This window comes from Pseudophryne corroboree, chromosome 11 (genome assembly GCF_028390025.1).
Source record: "Pseudophryne corroboree isolate aPseCor3 chromosome 11, aPseCor3.hap2, whole genome shotgun sequence".
Lineage (NCBI taxonomy): Eukaryota > Metazoa > Chordata > Amphibia > Anura > Myobatrachidae > Pseudophryne > Pseudophryne corroboree.
The window spans coordinates 32,027,566-32,051,220 of record NC_086454.1 but is presented as its reverse complement, the minus strand read 5'-3'; the positions used below and the strand labels follow the sequence as shown (position 1 = coordinate 32,051,220).

The 23,655-nt window shown below is 49.2% G+C and overlaps 1 protein-coding gene across 1 annotated transcript in view; it reads right to left on the bottom strand.

Annotated features, from left to right (window-relative positions):
• The window catches only part of IRAG1 (inositol 1,4,5-triphosphate receptor associated 1), a 196,888-nt gene extending 174,049 nt beyond the window's left edge, over window positions 1-22,839 (bottom strand). The window contains exons 1-3 of the mRNA XM_063944160.1: window positions 22,718-22,839; window positions 3,839-3,915; window positions 2,884-3,057 (exon numbers count right to left, since the gene is read on the bottom strand). Coding sequence (XP_063800230.1) covers window positions 2,884-3,057; window positions 3,839-3,915; window positions 22,718-22,839 — 373 coding nt within the window. The remainder of the gene's footprint in view (window positions 1-2,883; window positions 3,058-3,838; window positions 3,916-22,717) is intronic.
• Between the last annotated feature and the right edge of the window lie 816 nt (window positions 22,840-23,655).

The following is a 23,655-nucleotide window of genomic DNA, read 5'->3' as shown; positions in this document are numbered from 1 at the left end:
TGCAGAGATGTGATTTAGGGTAAAAAACGGTGGATTTTCCAGCAGTTGCCCTGGCCACCAGGTCCCATGGACCGACCCCAAATAACTCCTCCCCTTTATACGGCAATACATCTTTGTGCCGTTTGGAATCTGCATCACCTGACCACTGTCGTGTCCATAAACATCTTCTTGCAGATATGGACATCGCATTTACTCTTGATGCCAGAGTGCAAATATCCCTCTGCGCATCTCGCATATATAGAAATGCATCCTTTAAATGCTCTATAGTCAATAAAATACTGTCCCTGTCAAAGGTATCAATATTTTTAGTCAGGGAATCCGACCAAGCCACCTCAGCTCTGCACATCCAGGCTGAGGCGATCGCTGGTCGCAGTATAACACCAGCATGTGTGTGTATACTTTTTAGGATATTTTTCAGCCTCCTATCAGCTGGCTCCTTAAGTACGGCCCTATCCGTAGATGGTACCGCCACTTGTTCTGATAAGCGTGTGAGCGCCTTATCCACCCTGAGGGGTGTTTCCCACCGCGCCTTAACTTCTGGCGGGAAAGGGTATACCGCCAATAATTTTCTATCGGGGGAAACCCACGCATCATCACACACTTCATTTAATTTATCTGATTCAGGAAAAACTACAGGTAGTTTTTTCACCTCACACATAATACCCTTTTTTGTGGTACTTGGAGTATCAGAAATATGTAACACCTCCTTCGTTGCCCTTAACGTGTGGCCCTAAAAGAAAATACGTTTGTTTCTTCACCGTCGACACTGAAATCAGTGTCCGTGTCTGGGTCTGTGTCGACCGACTGAGGTAAATGGGCATTTTACAGCCCCTGACGGTGTTTGAGACGCCTGGACAGATACTAATTTGTTCGCCGGCCCTCTCATGTCGTCAACCGGCTTGCAGCGTGTTGACATTGTCACGTAATTTCCATAAATAAGCCATCCATTCCGGTGTCGACTCCCTAGAGAGTGACATCACCATTACAGGCAATTTGCTCCGCCTCCTCACCAATATTTTCCTCATACATGTCGACACACACGTACCGACATACAGCACACACATAGGGAATGCTCTGATAGAGGACAGGACCCACTAGCCCTTTGGGGAGACAGAGGGAGAGTTTGCCAGCACACACCAAAACGCTATAATTATCCAGGGACAACCTTTATATAAGTGTTCCTTTTATAGCATTTTAATATATATACATATCGCCAAATCAGTGCCCCCCCCTCTCTGTTTTAACCCTGTTTCTGTAGTGCAGTGCAGGGGAGATCATGGGAGCCTTCCCACCAGCCTTTCTGTGAGGGAAAATGGCGCTGTGTGCTGAGGAGAATAGGCCCCGCCCCTTTTCGGCGGGCTTCTTCTCCGGAGTTTTAGATATCTGGCAGGGGTTAAATACATCCATATAGCCTCAAGGGCTATATGTGATGTATTTTTCGCCATACAGGTATTATACATTGCTGCCCAGGGCGCCCCCCCCCAGCGCCCTGCACCCTCCGTGACCGCTGTGTGAAGTGTGCTGACAACAATGGCGCACAGCTGCAGTGCTGTGCGCTACCTGATGAAGACTGAGAGTCTTCTGCCGCCTGGTTCCGGACCTCTTCATCTTCAGCATCTGCAAGGGGGGTCGGCGGCGCGGCTCCGGGACGAACCCCAGGGCGAGCCCTGTGTTCCGACTCCCTCTGGAGCTATGTCCAGTAGCCTAAGAATCCAATCCATCCTGCACGCAGGTGAGTTGAAAATCTCTCCCCTAAGTCCCTCGATGCAGTGAGCCTGTTGCCAGCAGGACTCACTGAAAATAAAGAACCTAAAAACTTTTTCTAAGCAACTCTTTAAGAGAGCCACCTAGATTGCACCCTTCTCGGCCGGGCACAAAAACCTAACTGAGGCTTGGAGGAGGGTCATAGGGGGAGGAGCCAGTACACACCATGTGATCCTAAAAGCTTGCTTTTGTGCCCTGTCTCCTGCGGAGCCGCTATTCCCCATGGTCCTGACGGAGTCCCCAGCATCCACTAGGACGTTAGAGAAATCACATAATGCATATACAGGGGGGATACATAGTAATATCACATAATGCATATACAGGGGACACATAGTAATATCACATAATGCATATACAGGGGACACATAGTAATATCACATAATGCATATACAGGGGGATACATAGTAATATCACATAATGCATATACAGGGGACACATATTAGTAATATCACATAATGCATATACAGGGGGCACATAGTAATATCACATAATGCATATACAGGGGGCACATAGTAATATCACATAATGCATATACAGGGGGCACATAGTAATATCACATAATGCATATACAGGGGACACATAGTAATATCACATAATGCATATACAGGGAGCACATAGTAATATCACATAATGCATATACAGGGGGCACATAGTAATATCACATAATGCATATACAGGGGGGGACATAGTAATATCACATAATGCATATACAGGGGGGACACATAGTAATATCACATAATGCATATACAGGGGACACATAGTAATATCACATAATGCATATACAGGGGGCACATAGTAATATCACATAATGCATATACAGGGGGGGACATAGTAATATCACATAATGCATATACAGGGGACACATAGTAATATCACATTATGCATATACAGGAAACACATAGTAATATACACAGGGGGGGGGGGGGGATAGTATAATGCATAGACACAATATAATGCATATACAGGCCGGGTGGGGGGGGGGGGGACATAGTATAATGCATAGACACAATATAATGCATATACAGGCCGGGTAGGGGGGGGGGGGGGGGACACAGTAATATCACATCATTCAGGCCTATGGTACAAGCTGCATTCTGACATTGGTCGTGCATTCAGTACCTGTGGGAGATTCGGAGAGGCTGCATCGTGAGCGTCTCCCCCGTCGGGTTAGGAATCTCTCACTGACTTTCTTTGCCTCTTCCAATAACTCCAGGTTTTTCTGCTTATCCTCCTCTGATATCCTGACATCAGGGAGATTGTCATGTACCAGGTCAATCACCTGCCCAGTCTTATCTGAAAGAGAAAGGTATCTGGATGACGGATCGATATACGCGAGATGGAGAATGCATACATCAACAACACACAGATCGACAATAAAAAGACAGACAATGAGGAAAGAGCGACAAAACATAGACACTACACAAAACAGATCAAGAGAACGTATGAGCTCGAGATGCACTTTACAGACTAATTACTTTTAATTGTGGCCTGTTAATTGTGGCCCTCAAATTGTATTTGTTGCCCCATTGGTTAGCAATAGAATCCCTGGAGCCAACCATGAGCCTCAAAGGCCCTACAGAGGAGCCATCTTGTATGCAGCATTTTCTTACAGACCAGGGCCAATCACAAGTTATTCTCTAATGGAAAAGTGACGGGGTTGCAAGTAACATGCCCCATGGCACACCCAACAGAGCACTACAGTCTCCTCTATCTGCATATGTGAACATACATGTGTAAACAGAGGCGGGTCAACACTTACCACTCTCTCTCTCGCCCTGTGTTTTTCCAAACACTCCCAGAAAACGGTCAGTTGCCACCCATAAGCGCCCTCTCTCTGTCAATCTCCTTGCGTTCGGCTGTGCGATTGGAATCGTCGCTAGAACCAGTGCAAAACCACAAAGGACTTCGTACCCGTACGACGCGCATGCACATTGCAGTGCATACGTATATGCGCAGATTAGCCATTTTTTTACACTGATCGCTACGCAGCGAACAACGGCAGCTAGCGATCAACTCGGAGTGACCCCCAATATCCCATATTCATGATAACACTCAGCGACATTCCACAACTTACCGACGGATATCAGGGAACCGGTGGAAGAGGAGGAGGATCTTGACGGACGGCTGCTTCTGAAGGATGGACTGTGAGGTCTACAGGACAAATTCATATACACAATACGTCATTCTCTCATTTTCATTTACACAGTATATAGTGACTACAGCCAGGCATGTTCAAACTGCGGCCCTCCAGCTGTTGAGAAACTACACATCCCAGCATGCCTTGACACAGCTTTAGCATTCTCTGACAGCAAAACTGTGTCAGGGCATGCTGGGATATGTAGTTTCACAACAGCTGGAGGGCCGCAGTTTGGACATGCCTGGTGATAAAGCTAAATATTTATCGTATATAAAACACTTTAAGAGGTCTAAGAACACTGTACGCTATCTACGTAAGAAGTACCGTAAGGGTACGCAAGTTGCGTAACGATCGCTCAACCGTAGTCGAGACGCTCAAGCGTCACGTTCGCTTACGGCCCAGAGATCACAGGCAGGCACGCTAGTGGCTGCCGACTAACGTAATGATTCGCTATAGCGTAGCGGACGCTCGGGACCACGAGGAGATCACCAGCGGTGCAGACGCTTACAACGTTAAACCTTTATATCTATACCATTAACAGCGAAATGTACAGTAAACCTTAGTGTGGTGTTAGAGTGTAAATGCAACCTGGTGTAACCTGATTAACTACAAAGCTGCTTGGGCGTCACCGACGCTCAGGGAATACTTAACACTATAAGAAATACACAGATACCTGGGCTTAGGGTCCAAAACCTATTATATGTATTATGACTATTATACTTGCAAAAGAATCACAGAACAAATCATACACTACAATATAACATAGACTAACTAACCAGATAACTACACAGGAAATACAATGCAATACAATACAATACAATCAAGGGAAAATAAGGGAGAAAGAGGGGAGAGAGAGATGGCTTACAATAACATCAAGACAATATGATTGCGGAGAAAACTTACGCACAAGGGGAAACGATCGCAAGCGCCTCTGGACATCCAGCTCCCGATTATCAGCAATGAGAACCGTTTGAAGAGAAGTGAGTGCTGGATGCCACAGGCTTGTCTTATTTATGCTCCACACACAATACAATTCAATGGTCCCTACAATCTCATTGTTCATTGGACACAGGAATTCGGCTTCGCATTATAACAAAAGGTCATAGGTTGATTCATACAGGTGGGCTGTGACTGTTTCCAACTGTTCAGGTGGGTGGGATACTGGGTTTCCCGCCGCATGACTAAGTAAGAACAAATAATAGTAAATGGACATAAACTTCTTATGTCCATAACCATTCGCACGAGCGATTAATCCGCTCCAAACCAACACCGGAATATTGCTATTTAAATACTCTTCCGATGGGTACCAAACACTACGGTATGACCCCTGTTAGACCCTTCGTACAATACAAAGAGGGATCTCTCTGTTCAGGAACATGCTATGTTAACCAAACTTTCAGAATCTATCAAAGGGACCATGATCTATAAAATACCTTATTAGTGAAAATATGTAACGACTGAGTCGCACGCTACGACTACACAAACTTTACCGTAAATACGCATACCGAGCACCAGCGGGTGCACGCAACAGCGGGTATGCGCACTCACGGGAGAGCGCAAGCATGCGCAGCGCGGACCTGAATGAGGTGCAAATATGGCAGTGTGCATAGAGATATTTTTCTGACTTTGACAGTCCACCCTTTGGCAGTCAATAATAACTGCCACCTTCTAAAACATTTCAAAAGGAGAAAAATATATGTCAGGGGTTAATTCATTTCCATGGTTGGGTAAGGGAGGAGAGAGGAGTAGGTGGGAAGAGGGTATAACCTAGTGAGATAGCAGAAGCATGTGTGTATGAGTCCATGTTTGGGGGGTCATGTATCATCGTGCCGTACGTGTTGTAAATCAAGCTTCGAGGTATTGCGAAGTATACATTTGAATTCCTTCTTATCCCGTGGTACGGGTCTGTGGATGGGCTGTCAAACTTTACCGAGCTCTTTTCGGCTTTGGTTGTAACAAAATGGGGGAGCACATTTTAGTTGATGATACATGAATAGGGGAGATATGTGATTGCTGATATCTGTGCCTGTATTCCCTGTCGACTATGTGTGTCATTACCTGAGGGTTGTAGAGATGAAGATAAAGAACACTTATGGAAAATGCAGTGGTATTCTATGTCAGGTTAATGTACATCTGTCGGTTGAAGTTTTGTTCGGTATCAGTTGAAAGTCGTCTTCTTTGCGCTGTTTTGCCCATTAGGTGCGAGCAAAAAGCTTTGTCAATGCCATTAGATTTACAAAAAAATGTTGGGCTAGCGTAAGTTTAAGAATTCTAGGGAAACTGGGGATCCATGGCAAAGTTCATCAAATGTCCGTATCTACAGTGGTCAAAACTTCTTCTTTGGTCAATCCGTTGTCTGTATAGCGTCTCGTCAACTTCCTTGTCCAAGTGGGTCTTGTTACCTTGGAGAAAACGGAAAAACAGGTGAAAGAAACGGACCGTAGAAATCGCATTTTCATCACATCATTGTTTCTACATTTGGGTCATAAATCAAGTCCAGGTTAATTACAGTTTCCTCACTCCTTAAACTCATTACCCTAGTACGATGATTGCACTTCATTAAAGCCTGACCGCATCTAAATATCAATCCAATCGATATGACAACACCTAAGATACATAGGAGAAACTTCCCAACATCCATTATGACTCCTTGAGCCCAGTCTCCTAAACCAGAAAACCAATTTTGCGGGTTCAACCATGACACCCAACCAGTCAGCTCATTACCTACAGCAGCAAGAGTGAGATTGTGTCTCCTGCGAAATTCCCACTTCAATTGGAGAATATCGTCCATCTTTTGGTCTATGACCTCGACCGGATCCTCGGTGCTATTCGTAATATATGTGCAACATTTCACGCCGTATTGTGTTGCCAGTGTGACACAATATCCGCCTGTCACTGCTGTGAGGTAATTGAGAACCATTCTATGCTGTACCAGTTCTGTTTTGTAAGCCTGAAGTTCTCTTCCAGTATACCTAAACGTGTCATCATACATTTCAGTGATATTATCTAACAAATTGGCGAGCGCAGAAATGTATTTATAATTCAGCACTCCTCTAGCGGTGCGGGTGAAATCTAACGCCACCAGAACCTGAATCCCGGTGGATTCATGGATCAGATCAGAGGCCGGATGCTCTGTCTTCTCTATCAGGTGCCTTTTAACAACGTGCTCGTAATGGGTGTGAGTATAAGGAGCTTGGGCACCACGGTGTATGTCTTTCATTTTGTCATGTGACACAGTCATTACTTCAGGCAATACTTTTCCAATATAACACAATCCTTCGGAGTTTGGGGCAAGCCACTTGTACGCCTTTCTCCCGCATATGAAATATGCATCATCGGGGAGAACATATGGGACGGAGTAGGACATAACCATATTACACACCTTCCAGGTGAAATCTCCTAACCCTAATTCTTCCATCTGCTTAGTACACGTATCAGGTTGTACGATATGTGCACAGTATCCTGGTGATACTTCTCCAACTCTCGTAATTCTATTTCCTAAGGTGTACCTATACCGGAAAGATTTTCCTCTACTAGCTATGTGGCGTACAAGCTCTGTATCTGTAGGCATTCTATCTGCTCTATGCGAAAAGGTCATGGTGTGGTTACTCCATGACACTTCCCAATTTCCCGGCTTTCTGGGATTAGAGATGTTGAAACATAATAGGGACCTATCCACATGGTATTGGTGGAGCTTCAAACTAGGAGGGCTGGAGATATTAAACCTCCTGTCCACCGGTCTCCCACCATTTAACTCAAGTACCTCCCCTATCGTTAAAGGAAATGGTACTAGCCCTGATTTTCTGTGACCTTGAGGTACTTGAGAGCATACCCAACAATCTGTTTTATTAAGCACACTACCCACTAAAGAGTGATAGTCACTCAAGGGATGCCGGTCCATATGGATATTAAAACTGGATTGGCATTTCTTAATACACCCATCCTCAATGACATTGTTACAGAGCCTACAGATACAGTTTTCTTCAGCTAATAATCCTTAAAAGAAAAATGTTTACAAATAACATGGCTGCTAGATCGTTTCCGGTACTCGCCTTTGCTTGGTGATTGGGTTGCTATTGGAAATTTACACCTCCGTCTCAGTCATCAGAACCTTTCTGGATCCTTTCTCGACCTCACTGGTACTCTCACCGAAACAGACTGCTCTGGTCAACATCAGGGTCAACATGAAAATCCATATCACAGTCTCTTGGGGCAAGTCCATCTTACAGGAGGAGAAAAGAAGAAATTTGTAAAGGGGGTATAAGAAAACAGTTTGTGGGGGAGAGAACTTGTTACGATAATAAGTTCTCTAGTCTTGTAGTTCTTCTTGTTCTGCTGTCATCTCAAAGGTGCTATCTCTCAGTCTTCCAAACGAACATTCTGGTGATGCAATATTCCTTCCTAACCAGCGATCTTTCTGTAAGGAGCAAAAATCTGGCATTACCATTGGTCCAACTGAGGGGTGACATACCATCTTTAAACCATGAAAACATGAGTGAGAAGAGAGAGAAAACGAAAAAAAAACAAAAGAGATAGAGAACAATTCATATGCATATATATTTTACATAACTCGACAATAACCATCAATAGGAAAAGAGAAACAAAGCATTTTTAAAACATTGTCAGCATTAAGAAAACATTGTCAGATTTATCAGGCTGTCATATCTACGTGTCTAATGGTTTCCTTGAGCAGTCCCTCCCCACCAGCACCTCCATATTCCACTGTCTGTATCTGGCCAGAATACATTGTGGTGGATAGGTCATGCTGGGGTTTGGTAGACTTCTGCAAGGACCAAGCGGATATGCAATGTTTGAATTCTTACCAATAATCGTCAGAGATGGGGATAGAAAAAGAAACATTTCACAGATACATTTACAACTTTTCACCCGGTCATTCCTGTGTCTTTAGTGAATGACCTCCCAATTTATTAACCGTTACCTCAGGCTTACCATCAGTCCTAATAATCACCTTTCCTGACTATATCTCATGGGTGTGGGCCAAAATTCTTCCTGTCTGATCTCTGATTATAATGGTGTGTGTTATAATTTTGCTCATTTCTTGGTCTAGGGGGTCTGACTTTATGTGGGTTATTACAGTTGCTGGCATAATGCCCTTCTCTTCTACAATGATAACAAATCCTTGGCTTTCTCCATGTGCTAAGGGCCTGGGATTCCGGTCGACTTGATGCATCCTCTAGTGCTTGGATGTTCAGTGCCATCAACCGCTCTCCCTGCGCTTCCCTGGTTCTTTGGATATTTCGGTCATGCTCGATAGCGGACTCTCTTAATGCCGCCACCGAGATACCTCTCCAATGTGGTATGGAAGTTTGTACCCTAATTTTTAGTGTGTCTTTTAAGTTGTTCATTAATACGGACACAGCTACCTCTCTGTGGTGTACATTAGTTTCAATGTCATCTATACCAGTGTACTTAGCCATATCCTGCAGAGCCCGGTGAAAATACTCTGATGCGGATTCACCTTCTTTTTGTTTTATTGTAAAGATTTTATTCCACTTTACTACTGTCGGAAAATATTCTTTCAACTGTAGATTGATTCTTTTTACATTATCTTGGTTATACTCGTTTGTTAGTGGCACTTCCTCATCTAGCTTACAATCAGCGATAAATTTCAATGAATCAACATCGGGGGGTAAACATGCCCTCAAAACTGTCCTCCAATCTTTGTTATTTGGCTCTGCAGTGTGTCCTAGCACTCTAATGTATCTTTGACAAGCAACTAAGTCTTTCCTGGGATCAGGAAATTCAGACAGAATTGTTCTTAATTCTGTTCGGGAAAAAGGGCAGTACATGGCGATGTTCCTGACGGGGGTGACTCCTGAAGAGTCAGTTTTCCCATTTGGTACTGCAATTACCCTGACAGGATTAAGTCCAGTAACGTCATTCTGAATTGATTCTACAATATGAGGTACATTTGTTTGTGCGTAATGTATAATACCATACGTACCTGTGGACACGACCTCACCTGACCCTCCGTTAGGGGGTTTGATTACAGTCTTTACCGATTTGGTCGTGTCCACCTGGATGTCTTGTGTGATGGCTGCTGGAAAAGGTGCCGACATCGTTCTGGGCTCGCTTTCTTGTTGGTGTTCCTGAGGAAAGTTTAACATGGGGTGCGACTTGCATGGGTTAATAGTTGTACATTTAACACTTTCATTTTTATAAACCTTATTACATTTTACACTTTCATTCTTAACACAGTTACTAAGTGCATTTTTATCACACCCCATTGTGCCTTTCTCCGCAACCATAATTCTCTCCCTTGCCATGTCTCTCCTCTCAAGATGAAAGTTAGGTATGTAAGTTACATTTCTCTGCATGTCACTTTCCTGTAGCCATATCTGCAAACAATCATCATTTTTAACTCGTTGTTTCCAGGATTTTATGAGACCGATCCTCCGCCTTAAATTATGCAACACCTCTAAGTCAAAACTACCTATCCCGGGAAATGGTGCCTTATCCCCCGCAGTCATTCGTGTCCATTCATCACAAAAGGTCTCAGTGTGGGGACCATACCTCCTCCACATTACTAACCGAGCAGACCCTCGGGGTCTGCAAGCCTCTGGAGTCTGAATCCTGACCTCCGACCGTCTCTGTATTGTGCACTTGGCTGCCATTGTGGACCTTTCTAACACAGAAAAACTTCCTAAAATGCACCAAACACAGAACTTCGTTGGAAATCCTTAAAGCTCTTCCACTGAACTTCTTCTGCTCCGGGTATCTCCGGTCCGCCTTCTAGCAGACACGTGTAGCCGTTGCAGGCCCTATCTTTAGAGATTTTCCTGAGAAAATTCCCTTCCTTTTTCTTTACACAAATCACGCTTGCATGTGCTCCCTACAACACGTATGAGGGCAAGATATACGACCTCATATCACGTTGCGTTATTGGTCACACATACAACCGTGCGGTCCAATCGTACCACTTATAGACACTTGTTGCCCATAAATGGTAGGATCATTGGAGTCTCCCTACTGTGCTCCAAAACAGCCAGAGCGTAACACAACGAAAACTTTATCACACTCTGTTGCACGTTTTCACTTCAGGCCGTGCTCATAGATCACACAGATCACAAAGTCCACAAAGCGGGATTTAATACCGTTTTATCACATAGACCACAAAGTCCACAAAGCGGGATTCAATACACTCATACCGTTTTCAACCCACTATCATTCTTATAGTTTTCTGATCAGAAAAAAAATCATTTCCCGTAGTCTGATAGCTCTCCCCAGAGGTGTTGCAGTAAAGTAAGGTATTTAAACTAAGTTTTGGAAAGCTGAAATCAATTTGTGCTATTTATCGCTTTGCGTTATTTACGGCGTTGCGCTACTTATCGCCTGTTGTTTGAGTTACGTGGGCGTACCCAGACGCTCCGTTGCGTAATATACGCTGCGTGCGTCGGCCTTTGGATTGCGTACGCAAGTCTTTGTTAGAGACACGTGTACGCAAAGCAAAGATCCACCGTAACACAATTTATACTTTTATCAATGTAGATGATCCTTGATCATCTACCACACACCACACTGACTTCGCCTTATCTCCCAGGCAAAAACTGTGTGTTTGTCTACACTTTAACTATATTACCTTTACTCAAACTATTGAAATAGCGGCAAATCTCTCTCAGCACATTTATCAACTATAAACTGGCAAACAGGAGAGTGACATACGAAAATACACAAATGAAAAGGAAATGCAGATATATATGTGTGCGTGCAAGACAGAAAAATAAACAGTTTTAAAAGACACTAGCGTTTTGCTCTTACCTCCGGTTCCCGGATTCCTTCAGCACCCTTTACCTAAGCGAAGCAGACGCTTATCCCGTCAGCACTACGAGGGATACAACCTCCCGCCCTTTGCTGATGGATAATGTCTGCTGATATTACCTAGTGCAGATATGTGAAGGACTGGACGGCCCCCAATTGATAAAGCTAAATATTTATCGTATATAAAACACTTTAAGAGGTCTAAGAACACTGTACGCTATCTACGTAAGAAGTACCGTAAGGGTACGCAAGTTGCGTAACGATCGCTCAACCGTAGTCGAGACGCTCAAGCGTCACGTTCGCTTACGGCCCAGAGATCACAGGCAGGCACGCTAGTGGCTGCTGACTAACGTAATGATTCGCTATAGCGTAGCGGACGCTCGGGACCACGAGGAGATCACCAGCGGTGCAGACGCTTACAACGTTAAACCTTTATATCTATACCATTAACAGCGAAATGTACAGTAAACCTTAGTGTGGTGTTAGAGTGTAAATGCAACCTGGTGTAACCTGATTAACTACAAAGCTGCTTGGGCGTCACCGACGCTCAGGGAATACTTAACACTATAAGAAATACACAGATACCTGGGCTTAGGGTCCAAAACCTATTATATGTATTATGACTATTATACTTGCAAAAGAATCACAGAACAAATCATACACTACAATATAACATAGACTAACTAACCAGATAACTACACAGGAAATACAATGCAATACAATACAATACAATCAAGGGAAAATAAGGGAGAAAGAGGGGAGAGAGAGATGGCTTACAATAACATCAAGACAATATGATTGCGGAGAAAACTTACGCACAAGGGGAAACGATCGCAAGCGCCTCTGGACATCCAGCTCCCGATTATCAGCAATGAGAACCGTTTGAAGAGAAGTGAGTGCTGGATGCCACAGGCTTGTCTTATTTATGCTCCACACACAATACAATTCAATGGTCCCTACAATCTCATTGTTCATTGGACACAGGAATTCGGCTTCGCATTATAACAAAAGGTCATAGGTTGATTCATACAGGTGGGCTGTGACTGTTTCCAACTGTTCAGGTGGGTGGGATACTGGGTTTCCCGCCGCATGACTAAGTAAGAACAAATAATAGTAAATGGACATAAACTTCTTATGTCCATAACCATTCGCACGAGCGATTAATCCGCTCCAAACCAACACCGGAATATTGCTATTTAAATACTCTTCCGATGGGTACCAAACACTACGGTATGACCCCTGTTAGACCCTTCGTACAATACAAAGAGGGATCTCTCTGTTCAGGAACATGCTATGTTAACCAAACTTTCAGAATCTATCAAAGGGACCATGATCTATAAAATACCTTATTAGTGAAAATATGTAACGATTGAGTCGCACGCTACGACTACACAAACTTTACCGTAAATACGCATACCGAGCACCAGCGGGTGCACGCAACAGCGGGTATGCGCACTCACGGGAGAGCGCACGCATGCGCAGCGCGGACCTGAATGAGGTGCAAATATGGCAGTGTGCATAGAGATATTTTTCTGACTTTGACACTGGACTACACTGTACAACAGGGATGTCCTAACTTTTTTCAAAGAGGGCCAGATTTGGTGAGGTGAAAATGTGTGGGGGCTGACCAGATACACAAATGCCCCCAGCAGTGCTGCCAGATACACATTATATGCCCCCAGCAGTGCTGCCAAATGCACATTATTTGCCCCCAGCAGTGCTGCCAGATACACAAATGACCCCACAGTGCTACCAGATACACATTATATGCCCCCAGCAGTGCTGCCAGATACACATTATATGCCCCCAGCAGTGCTGCCACATACACAAATGCCCCCGTGCTGCCAGATACACATTATATGCCCCCAGCAGTGCTGCCACATACACAAATGCCCCCAGTGCTGCCAGATACACATTATATGCCCCCAGCAGTGCTGCCACATACACATTATATGCCCCCAGCAGTGCTGCCACATACACAAATGACCCCACAGTGCTACCAGATGCACAAATGTCCCCAGTGCCAAATACACATTATATGACCCCAGCAGTGCTGCTAGATACATAATATATACCCCCACAATACTGCCAGATACACATTATATGCCCCCAGCAGTGCTGCCAGATACACAAATGCCCCCCAGTGTTGGCAGGTACACAAATGCCCCCAGTGCCAGATACACATTATATGCCCCCAGCAGTGCTGCTAGATACACAATATATACCCCCACAGGGGTGTAGTATGGTTTGCCGGCGGTCGGGGTCCTGGCGACCACCATACCTACGCCGGAATCCCGACCGCCGGCATACCGACAGCTGGGCGAGTGCAAATTAGCCCCTTGCGGGCACGGTGGCGCACTACGCACGCCAGGCTATCTATTCTCCCTCCAGGGGAGTCGTGGACCCCCAAGAGGGAGAAAAGATGTCGGTATGCCGGCGGTCGGGATTCCGGCGCCAGTATGCTGGTCGCGGGGAGCCATGACGCCGGCAACCAGAAGACCACCCTCCCACAGTACTGCCAGATACACATTATATGCCCCCAGCAGTGCTGGCAGATACACAAATGCCCCCCAGTGCTGGCAGATACACAAATGCCCCCAGTGCCAGATACACATTATATGCCCCCAGCAGTGCTGCCAGAATCATCCATACACAGTGTGCCAATACCCCTAATCCCCCTCCCTCCAGCATCCTGCAGCATCGTCCAGCACTCCTGCCCCTACCACCCGCACACTCACCAGAAAGATGGCAAAAACTTCACAGCTTCACAGTCGCGGCCGGCACCCCCTCACCCGCTCCAGGCAGCAAGAAAGCCGGAAAGTCCTTCCGCCTCTCCTGGAAAGACTGCGTAGGGAACATAATGTGACCATAGCAGCATAAACGCACCGTCTGGGCTTCCGCAGCGCCAATCTATGCATCACCTTGGCTTGGAAGGGGTTAATGTTTTGTGGTGGGAGGAACGTAGAGAGAGGGTCCGAGGGGCTGATTGGCTGGATCATGTATAGGGGCTGGCCTGTCATGCATACAGGCTGCTGACCGGGTACTTCCTGCCTCTCTTCCAGCTCTTCTCGTGAGGCCTGCAAGTACTGCTCCCATTTATTGTATTCTTATACCCTTATTCTCTCTCATACTTCTAAATATCCCTTTGTACTTATTTCACTCGCTCTCCTCTGTTCCTTGCCCTTCTCTATCCCCTCTACTCTTTTCCTATATTTCCCCTTCCTATCCTTTGTGCTCCCCTGTGCATCCTGAACCTCTCTATGGCCGCCGGAATCCGCCCCAGCTGCACCACTGGCCTCCCCGCCCGGCTCCTGGACGCCTCTGATGTCCAGCCAGCACGGGGAGTGCCTGCTGCGGCTGCCAGTGAGGTTCGGGCCGCGCGCGGCCGGGCTCGGCCGCCCGCTCGTGCTCCCCCGCGAGTGCGCTCTCCGTCCCCGCTGCTAGCCGTGGCGGGGGACGGAGCGCAGGGGGATAGAGGGCGCACGCGGCGGCTTGCCAGGGACGGTGCTCTGCCGTCCCTGAGCCCGTCGCTAGGCGCTACCCGCGGCAGCTCCGATCACGTGGGGCCGGGACGAAGCTCCCGGCCCGCGGATCGGCGGCTTGCGGCCACCAGGGGAGGCAGCACCCAGCCACATGTGGGCTCCACTACTGGGGTTAGTGGGCGGGCGGGGGGTCGCGCGGCTGCCAGACACATGCAGTCTAGGCAGCGCGCGCGTGCTGATTTTCATCCTGCCAGCTGGGGGGCCCAGATGAGGCCTGGCCCATCTGGCCGGCTCTCCCCCTCGGCCGGTCAGGTCCGGCCTGCGCCCCCCCGACAGACCGGGGCGTCGCCCCCGCTCTGCTGCTGCACATCCCCCGTTGCCTGTTGCGGATAGGGCAGGGCCGGTTAGAAGGGGGCGTTCTGGGTCCGCCTGCGGCGGGGCGGCCCTTCTGGCCTCTCCTGCCGTGGATGGCCCCGTAGCGCCTGCCCCTCCCGGATTGACTCGGATGGCGACTGGCGCTGCTGCCGCCGCCCGTGGCCGAGCGGCTCCTCCTGGGGTCGCTCACCCCATCAGGGGGCGGCAGGCGCCGGCGGAGGGCGACCGTTCTTCCCCTCCCCGCGTCCTGTCGTCGCCTGCCGACGTCACTGCGGACGGCGTTCATTCCGACGTCGCGCTGCCTCCTTCCAGTAGTGACGACTCTCCGGTTTCTCGTCCTGCGGCCAATGCTCGGGATAGGAGGAGGTCGCGGCGCTGGCGGTTTGCGCAAGGTTCCTCGCAGCGGGACGGCTGTACCGTGATGCCCGACAGTGAGGGATCGTCCGGGAGCCTTGCTTCCAACGGGGGGGTTTACGAACCTCCCGTGGGGCGCACGACTCGCGTGGCGTCTCTGATTTTCCTATGCCTGCCACTGCAGCTGCACACTTGGTGGACGCCACCGTTCTGTCCGCCATTTGTGCCGCTGTTGTGTCGGCGGTGGCGCCCTTGTTATCCTCCGTACCCGGGGGACTAGGGCGGCCCGCTGTTTCTTTGGCGGATAGCATTGCACAATCTCTTACCCCGCTTCTGTCCCCTGGCGCGACGGTTCCCCCACCTGCCTCGCTCCCGGCGGCTGCGGGTCCGGTGGGGGAGCTGGGGAACGATGTCTCTTTTGTCTCCCCAGCCACGGAAGTCGTTTTCGGAATGGAGTCTGCCGGTGCATCCTCGAGTCGTTCGGTGGCCGTTGGGACGGACGGTGTTCCCTCTCGTGCAGGTGAGTCTTCATCGGACCCCGACTGGTCCAGGGGGAGCGCGGTTACACCCCATAGCGGCTTGGGAGCGGGTACTCACTCCAGCTCCTCTAGCGTAGGCAGCAGTGCGCGTAGGGTTTCCAGCAAGCGCAGCAGGCGCAGCCGCAGGCGTCGGGACACGGACTCTTCCCTTGCTTCCACGTCCTCGGAGGGTCTGTCCTCCTCCGACGGCGGCTTGCACAGGGTTAAGCGTCACAGACGGTGCGAGCGTCGGTATTCAACCTCATCCGCCTCCCAAGTCTCGGTGGAATCGAACACCGTGCACTGCGCTAATACGGCCGTGCAACGCGGACTAAGGCCCCGGGTCCGGGACCGTACCCGTAAGGGCCAATATGCAAATATTTTCGCTCTTACTAGTGACGATCGCAAAGCCTTACTTTCAGCTAAGAAAAAAGGGCAGGGCAGCGGGGACGCTTTGCGGTCCTACCCGAATTGAGTGCGATGTATGTTGATCTTTGCTGCTTGTTACCTGGAGACGCGCCCGGACGAACACATGAACGTTGTGCGGTATCAATTCCTCATACACGTGCTGTACCATAAGTACAAAGGGTCGGCCTGGCGTCGTTATGATGAGGATTTTCGGCGCAAACAACACGGGCGGCAGATCTACAACTTCGGTAAGAAAAATGTGGAATTGTGCTCAGAACTGACCCAGGGTTCGGCCGGCACTGAGGAAGTCGGCACGGCGAAGCGTTGGGCAAACCGACCTGCCTCTCGTTTGGCCGGCTTTCGCGGCGGTTCAGGGCGCGCGGGGCATGGCAAATGCTTCGCTTTTAATAATGCGCAATGTGACTTAGGTGGCCGGTGTCGTCACTCCTGTATCAGATGTGGCGGGGGCCACGGGATTAAGGACTGTCCCAGTCCAGCGACCGGAGGGGCTTCCGGACCACAGACCCGACAGAGTCGTGCTCCCGCGGCCTCTGGCGTTGGCCACAGCTCCCACCCCAATTAGACTTCGGGCGCTCATTCCATGGCTGCGACGGTACCCGCGGCCGGAGGACGCCCAATTCTTGCACTCGGGTTTCGCGTCGGGCTTCCCCTTGCCGATACATGGACGGGTGGGTCCCGGGGCTGGTACGAACCTGCGCTCGGCTCGGGAGTTTCCGGACGTGCTCCGCCAGAAGGTGGAGGCTGAAGTGGAGTTAGGAACAATGATAGGCCCTTTCCGGGAACCCCCCTTGCCAGATTTGGTTTTGTCCCCCGTAGGCATAGTGCCCAAAAAGACAGCGGGAAAATTTCGACTGGTCCAACATCTTTCCTGTCCTCTGGGGTCATCGGTTAACGATGCCATCCCTTATGAGCAGTGTAGGGTTGTTTACCTATCCTTTGATTCAGCTATAGACACCATCCGGTCTTTTGGGCCTGGGGCAGTGATGTGTAAATTGGACATCCAGTCAGCGTTCCGTCTCCTTCCGCTGCACCCGTCTGCCTTTCGGTTTATGAGTTTTAAGCTAGATGATGGCTATTACATCGATCGGTGCCTCCCTATGGGCTGTTCTGTTTCTTGCGCCTATTTCGAAAGATTCAGTTCTTTCCTCCACTGGTGTCTCGAGCAATCGACGGGCGAACAGGGAATTTCGCACTACTTGGATGATTTTCTTTTTATCGGCCCATCAGACTCGGATCGCTGCGTCAATTTGCTGCAGGGGGCTCTGGCCCTCTTCGCACACTTCGGGGTTCCGGTGGCACCTGAGAAGACGGAGGGTCCCTCCGCCTCCTTGGTTTACCTCGGGATTCAGATTGATACGGTCGGTGGTCTGTGTAGGCTCCCTGCGGACAAGGTGTTGCGCTTACACGACGGCATCCTATATGCGCTGGCTGCGGGTAAGCTCACTCTCAAACAGGCTCAATCCTAATTGGGCCTGTTTAACTTTGCTTGCAAGGTGATCCCCATGGGCAGGGTTTTATGTAGAAAATTGGAACGGGCCACCGTGGGGGTTAGACGCCCGCATCATTTTCTTAGGTTGTCCCTCGAAATCCGAAGAGATTCGCGTATTTGGGACGACTTTCTTGTTCGTTTCAACGGCATCTGTATTTGGCAGGAGGCGCCTGTGTCTAGCCCATCCCTAGAGCTTTTCACGGACGCCTCTGGCGCTTACGGATTCTGAGCTTATTTCACGGGCCGTTGGTGCGCGTGTCCTTGGCCTCGGGCCTGGCTTAGCAAGGGCCTCACGACGAACATGCTGTTGCTGGAAACGTTTCCCATTCTGGTCGCTCTGGAATTGGGTGCGTTGCCCTGTGTAACAAACATGTTATCTTCTGGTGCGACAATTTGGGCGTGGTTTTTGCCATAAACCGCCAAAAATCCACATCCTTGCCGGTCCTGCGGGTCCTTGCGCAGATAGTCTTGCTATGTTTGGTGAACAACATTACGTTGCGAGCCAAACATGTCTCTGGCGTGCGTAACGAAATTGCTGATGCCCTGTCTCGCGGCGATTGGCAGCAGTTTAGACGCTTGGCTCCTGCAGCGCTAATCCAAGGGGAATCCTGTCCTGCTTATGTGTGGCAGGTCATCCACCCGGATTGGAGGAGTTAGCCCACAGGTCGTTGGCCCCTGCCACTTTTACGGCCTATCGGGCCGCCTGGGAGCGGTGGAGTGCTTCCTCCTGGAGAGAGGCCCGAGTGGTAAGACCTCTCACGATTTACTCTTAGAATACATCTGGATGTTGTACTCCGACGGGATTTCGCGGGCGTCTGTTAGCAGGATTCTGGCGGGTATATCATACTTTCTGCAGCTTCGGGGGGAAGCGGATTTTACAAGGTCCTTTTTCCTCCGGCGGGTGTTGAAAGGCTGGGCTCGGGCGATCCCGCCCCTCCCGGATACTCGCCTGCCGATCACGGGTGCTTTGCTGAGGCGGATTTTGGGATCCCTTAGGAATATTTGCTCCTCGGTATACGAAGTTCGCCTCTTCATGGCGGCCTTTACGCTGGCCTTCCACGGTGCATTCAGGGTGGGTGAGCTGCTGTCCGTCTCTCGGACTTCTGCCTCGCCCATGCTGGCAGCCCACGTCGTCGTACGCCCCGACGGTTTGTGGTGCAGGATTCAGCGCTCCAAGACTGACGTAGCCGGCAGGGGGCAGTGGGTTCGAATGGGTCGGGCTCGTGCGCGGGGCATTTGTACAGTTGCCGCGGCCCAGGCTTATTCGTCCCTTCGGCCTCCAACGCCCCCTGGGTGGCTCGTCCATAGTGACGGTTCCCCGTTGACCAGATATCAATTCTGGTCGGTTTTGGGACGTTGTCTTTTGTACCTGGGTCTCTCTCCGGCCGACTATTGGACTCACTCTTTCCGCATCGGCGCTGCTTCAGCAGCCGCTGCGGCGGGTTGGTCCGTAGTCGAAGTCCGGGCACTGCGTAGGTGGAGGTCTGGTGCAGTCAGACGCTATATCAGACCTTTTCCTCCCAGTGCGCCCATTTGAGGACTAGCCGCTCGTCGCAGTTGCACTTTGCGATTGCGGGGGCCTTGAGGAATTTTTGTTTTATCGTTGGTTTTACCTACGGCTTTTGCCGGCTAACGAAGTTTTGTTTTTGCCCCGTTAGGGACGCAGTTAGGTTGCCCATTTAAGAATGCTATCTTTTATTTCATTTATTAACCTTCGTCACACCCTTCTTTTACAGGACGGCGGTTAGATCCGCACTTTATATGGTTTGTCGGCCATTCATACATCTATTGGCTGTCCGTGTCGGCTCTGGCCTGCGACACAACCCGGTTTCCGGAGCTGCAGGCTGTGCGCTGGTTGGGGCGTAGAGGCCTCCGCTGGGACGGCCTGCGGGACTGGCTTCGGGCGGCAGTTGTCCGATTTGGGTATCCACTGTTTTTGGTCTCGCATCTGGGTGGCAACGATCTGGTGCGCCGCACGGGGCTTGACATTCGCCTCGAGATCAGCCGTCAGCTGTTGGAACTTATGGCTAACTGGCCGTTTTGCCTGATCCTCTGGTCAGACATCGTCCCTCGGCGGTCTTGGCGTGGAGCCTTTAACCCCGGGGCGATTGACCTAGTTCGGAGGCGGGTCAATTCGGTTGTCGGTCGTGCTGTCCTCCAGCATGGTGGGCTGGTCGTGCCGCACGGTGGTATCTCCTTCCGGGATCCGTCACTGTACTGGTCTGACGGGGTGCATTTGTCGCCAGCTGGCATGCTGATCTTCTTGGAGGACATTATTCACGTTCTTCGGTCCCCTTAGGTAGTTTTTCTCTTTCGGTCTCTTTAGTTAGTTTTGTTCTGTTTTTTAGGTCCCTTTAGTTAGTTTTTCTGCTTTTTGGGTTCTTTTTGAGTTCGGTGGCAGGTTGGTAACCTGGCAGTTGGCCGGTTTCTGAACGGTTACTTAATTTTAATTATGAGTTCAAGGTTAGAAGTTTGGGTGTACTTTTAGGTAAATTTCATAGTTTTGAATTAGTTTACGGGCATCACTTTACCAAGTGGGGTCCATATAATTGGTATAAACATATGTGGATGGCGGGGCCGGTGGCCCAATTTTTTACCCCGTAGGGGCGGAGCATACCTCCGTCCCTACAACTGTTGGTGGGCAGGGGTAGTGGCAGAAGGTCGACCCCTGTCCTTGGATTTTTTGATTTTCAATGTCCCGGATGGAGGCAGGAGGCCGATCCCGGAACATCTGGGGCAGAAGGCAACCCTCACACATATGTTTTTATGGCTAGCTTTTTCTGTATTATGATGTTGATCACCCATGTTACGTTTATCATGTTTAACCGTTCTTCTCCCCGCCACCTTAGTTAGAGAGGGAAGTCTACATTTTAGTTTTAGTATTTAATAGGCCTTCCTCTCAGTCAGAAAATAAAAGCTGACCCCTTTCACGCCAATTACAGTTGTTGTGTCTTTATTTTATAAGATAAGTGTGCTTGAGTGGCGCGTGGATGCATCTGACGTGTGAGGTTTAAGGTAAATGTGCGCTCCCAGCTGCTGCTGGGATGCCACTGGATTGTGATGTTCTCACTGTGCGTCCCGCGCTCTGGCGACCCACGTCTACTGCTCCGCCAGCTTCCGGCTGCACAGAGGCTGCGGCACGGTGAAAATGTGAGCAGACAGGAAATGTGAACAGAGGCTGTGGGCCGGTGGAAATGTCAGCACGGGCCGCAATTGGCCCCCGGGCCGGACTTTGAACATGTCTGCTGTCCAAGTTCTCGGTGATGCTGTGTATTAGGATACAATATATACTTTAGAAAGTCACTTTTCCATTGTTTCAGGGAACCCAACATATAATCCTGGTGAGTTGGTAGATACATTTGCTTACTTAGAGGGAAATAACCCTGAATATATTTATTCTGCCCATGGAGGGGCAGTTTGGTATGTGATCAGTTCCACGCACACAATAGCTGTGGTCTCTGGGTATATTCGACAGATCAGTTCCATCCCATACACTGCATGTTGTGGCCTCAGCTCTAGTAAAATCGTATTATACAATATGTTATTGTGGTCAAGATGTGAGAATCTGGCTTGGAGATGGGTTTCCGGGTAACTGGAAACCCCACCTGTGTTTACCTATGGCTATCTTTAAATTACATGATCTATAACATCTAGGTGCAGGACTACAAGTACTTTGTGTACTCAAAACACCAGGGCCTCCCTCAGGAATCCATTTATCATTTCATTAGTTTCATTCGCTGTGGGACCTGGAAGCAAAACCCACAGGATAAATGCCATCTCTGATCAAGGACCACGAATCAGGGCCACACAAACATGGCAGGCAGCATCCATACAGTTTTTTTTTTTTACATGTGTGACATTGAATAATGGGGGTCATTCCGAGTTGTTCGCTAGCTGCTTTCAGTCGCAGCGCGGCGATTAGGTGAAAAAGCAACATTTCTGCGCATGCGTATGATGCGCAGTGCGCACGCGTGATGTACTTTCACACAAAACTAAGCAGTTTCACACAAGGTCTAGCGACATCTTTCGGGGAGTGTGTGTTTAAATGCAGGCATGCCCGATAAAAACGCAGGAGCGGCTGGGGAAATGGGGGAGTGGCTGGCCGAACGCTGGGCGTGTTTGTGACGAAACAGGAACTAAACAGTCTGAAGTGATCGCTAGCTAGGAGTAAGTCTTGAGCTGCTCGGAAACTGCACAATCTTTTTTTTTGGAGCAGTTCTGCGATCCTTTCGTTCGCACTTCTGCTACGCTAAGATACACTCCCAGAGGGCGGCGGCCTAGCGTTTGCACTGCTGCTAAAAGCAGCTAGCGAGCGATCAACTCGGAATGAGGGCCAATAATGCTATAACACATGACTGACCTGAAAGAACATGAATGTGGCTTCTCTTACCTATTTTTTTCGAGACAATTTTCCTCTGAGCTTTCCTGTAGCGAGTTTCCAGGTTCAGGCAGGATTATGGCTGGTGGGAAACAGGTTCTCCCCCCGGATGCTGCATCCTGAGACAATGACATTAGACAATTATTATCTTCCTTCCAGTATTTCAGTCACCAATGATCTCTACTTAACAGCAGTGTTAAGGATCCATGTGATCCGGGTAATAAATGTACCATCTCACATTGAAGCCCTAAGACTCAGAGCTGTAATGAAGGTTCTCTCTGTCAACCAGCAGTCCCAGACTTGCATTTCCCACATACAGGGGCGTAGCCAGAACTTTGTAGGCCCCATAGCAACATTTGTACCACCCAATCATGAAAATGTATATAACACGTAACTTTGACAGGGAAGGTGGCTCCTCTCAGCTCTGGGCCCCATAGCAGCTGCACTCCCTGCACCTACGGTAGCTGCACCCTGTATATAACACATGTAACTGTGACAGGGAAGGTGGCCCCTCTCAGCTCTGGGCCCCATAGCAGCTGCACTCCCTGCACCTATGATAGCTACACCCTGTATATAACACATGTAACTGTGACAGGGAATGTGCATACCTCCCAACTGTCCCGCAGTGTCCCGCGGTGGGGGGGGGCAGTTGGGAGTCTCTGTCTCTCGTTGCCCTGCTTAGCAGAGCAGCGGAGAATAGACGCTGTGCGCATGCGCACAGCGTCTATTCATTGGAGACAGAGGGAGAGGGGGCATGCCAGCGGCTCACAGAGCGCTGGGCATGTCCCTTCAGTGACGAAAACGGGGCGTGGCTCGCGATCGCGGGTCCTCCCGCTAAGCCACACCCCTTTCCGTAAGCCACGTCCCTTTCCGTAAGCCACGCCCCCGCGCGTGTGTCCCTCTTTACAGAGGACAAAAGTTGGGAGGTATGGAATGTGGCCCCTCTCAGC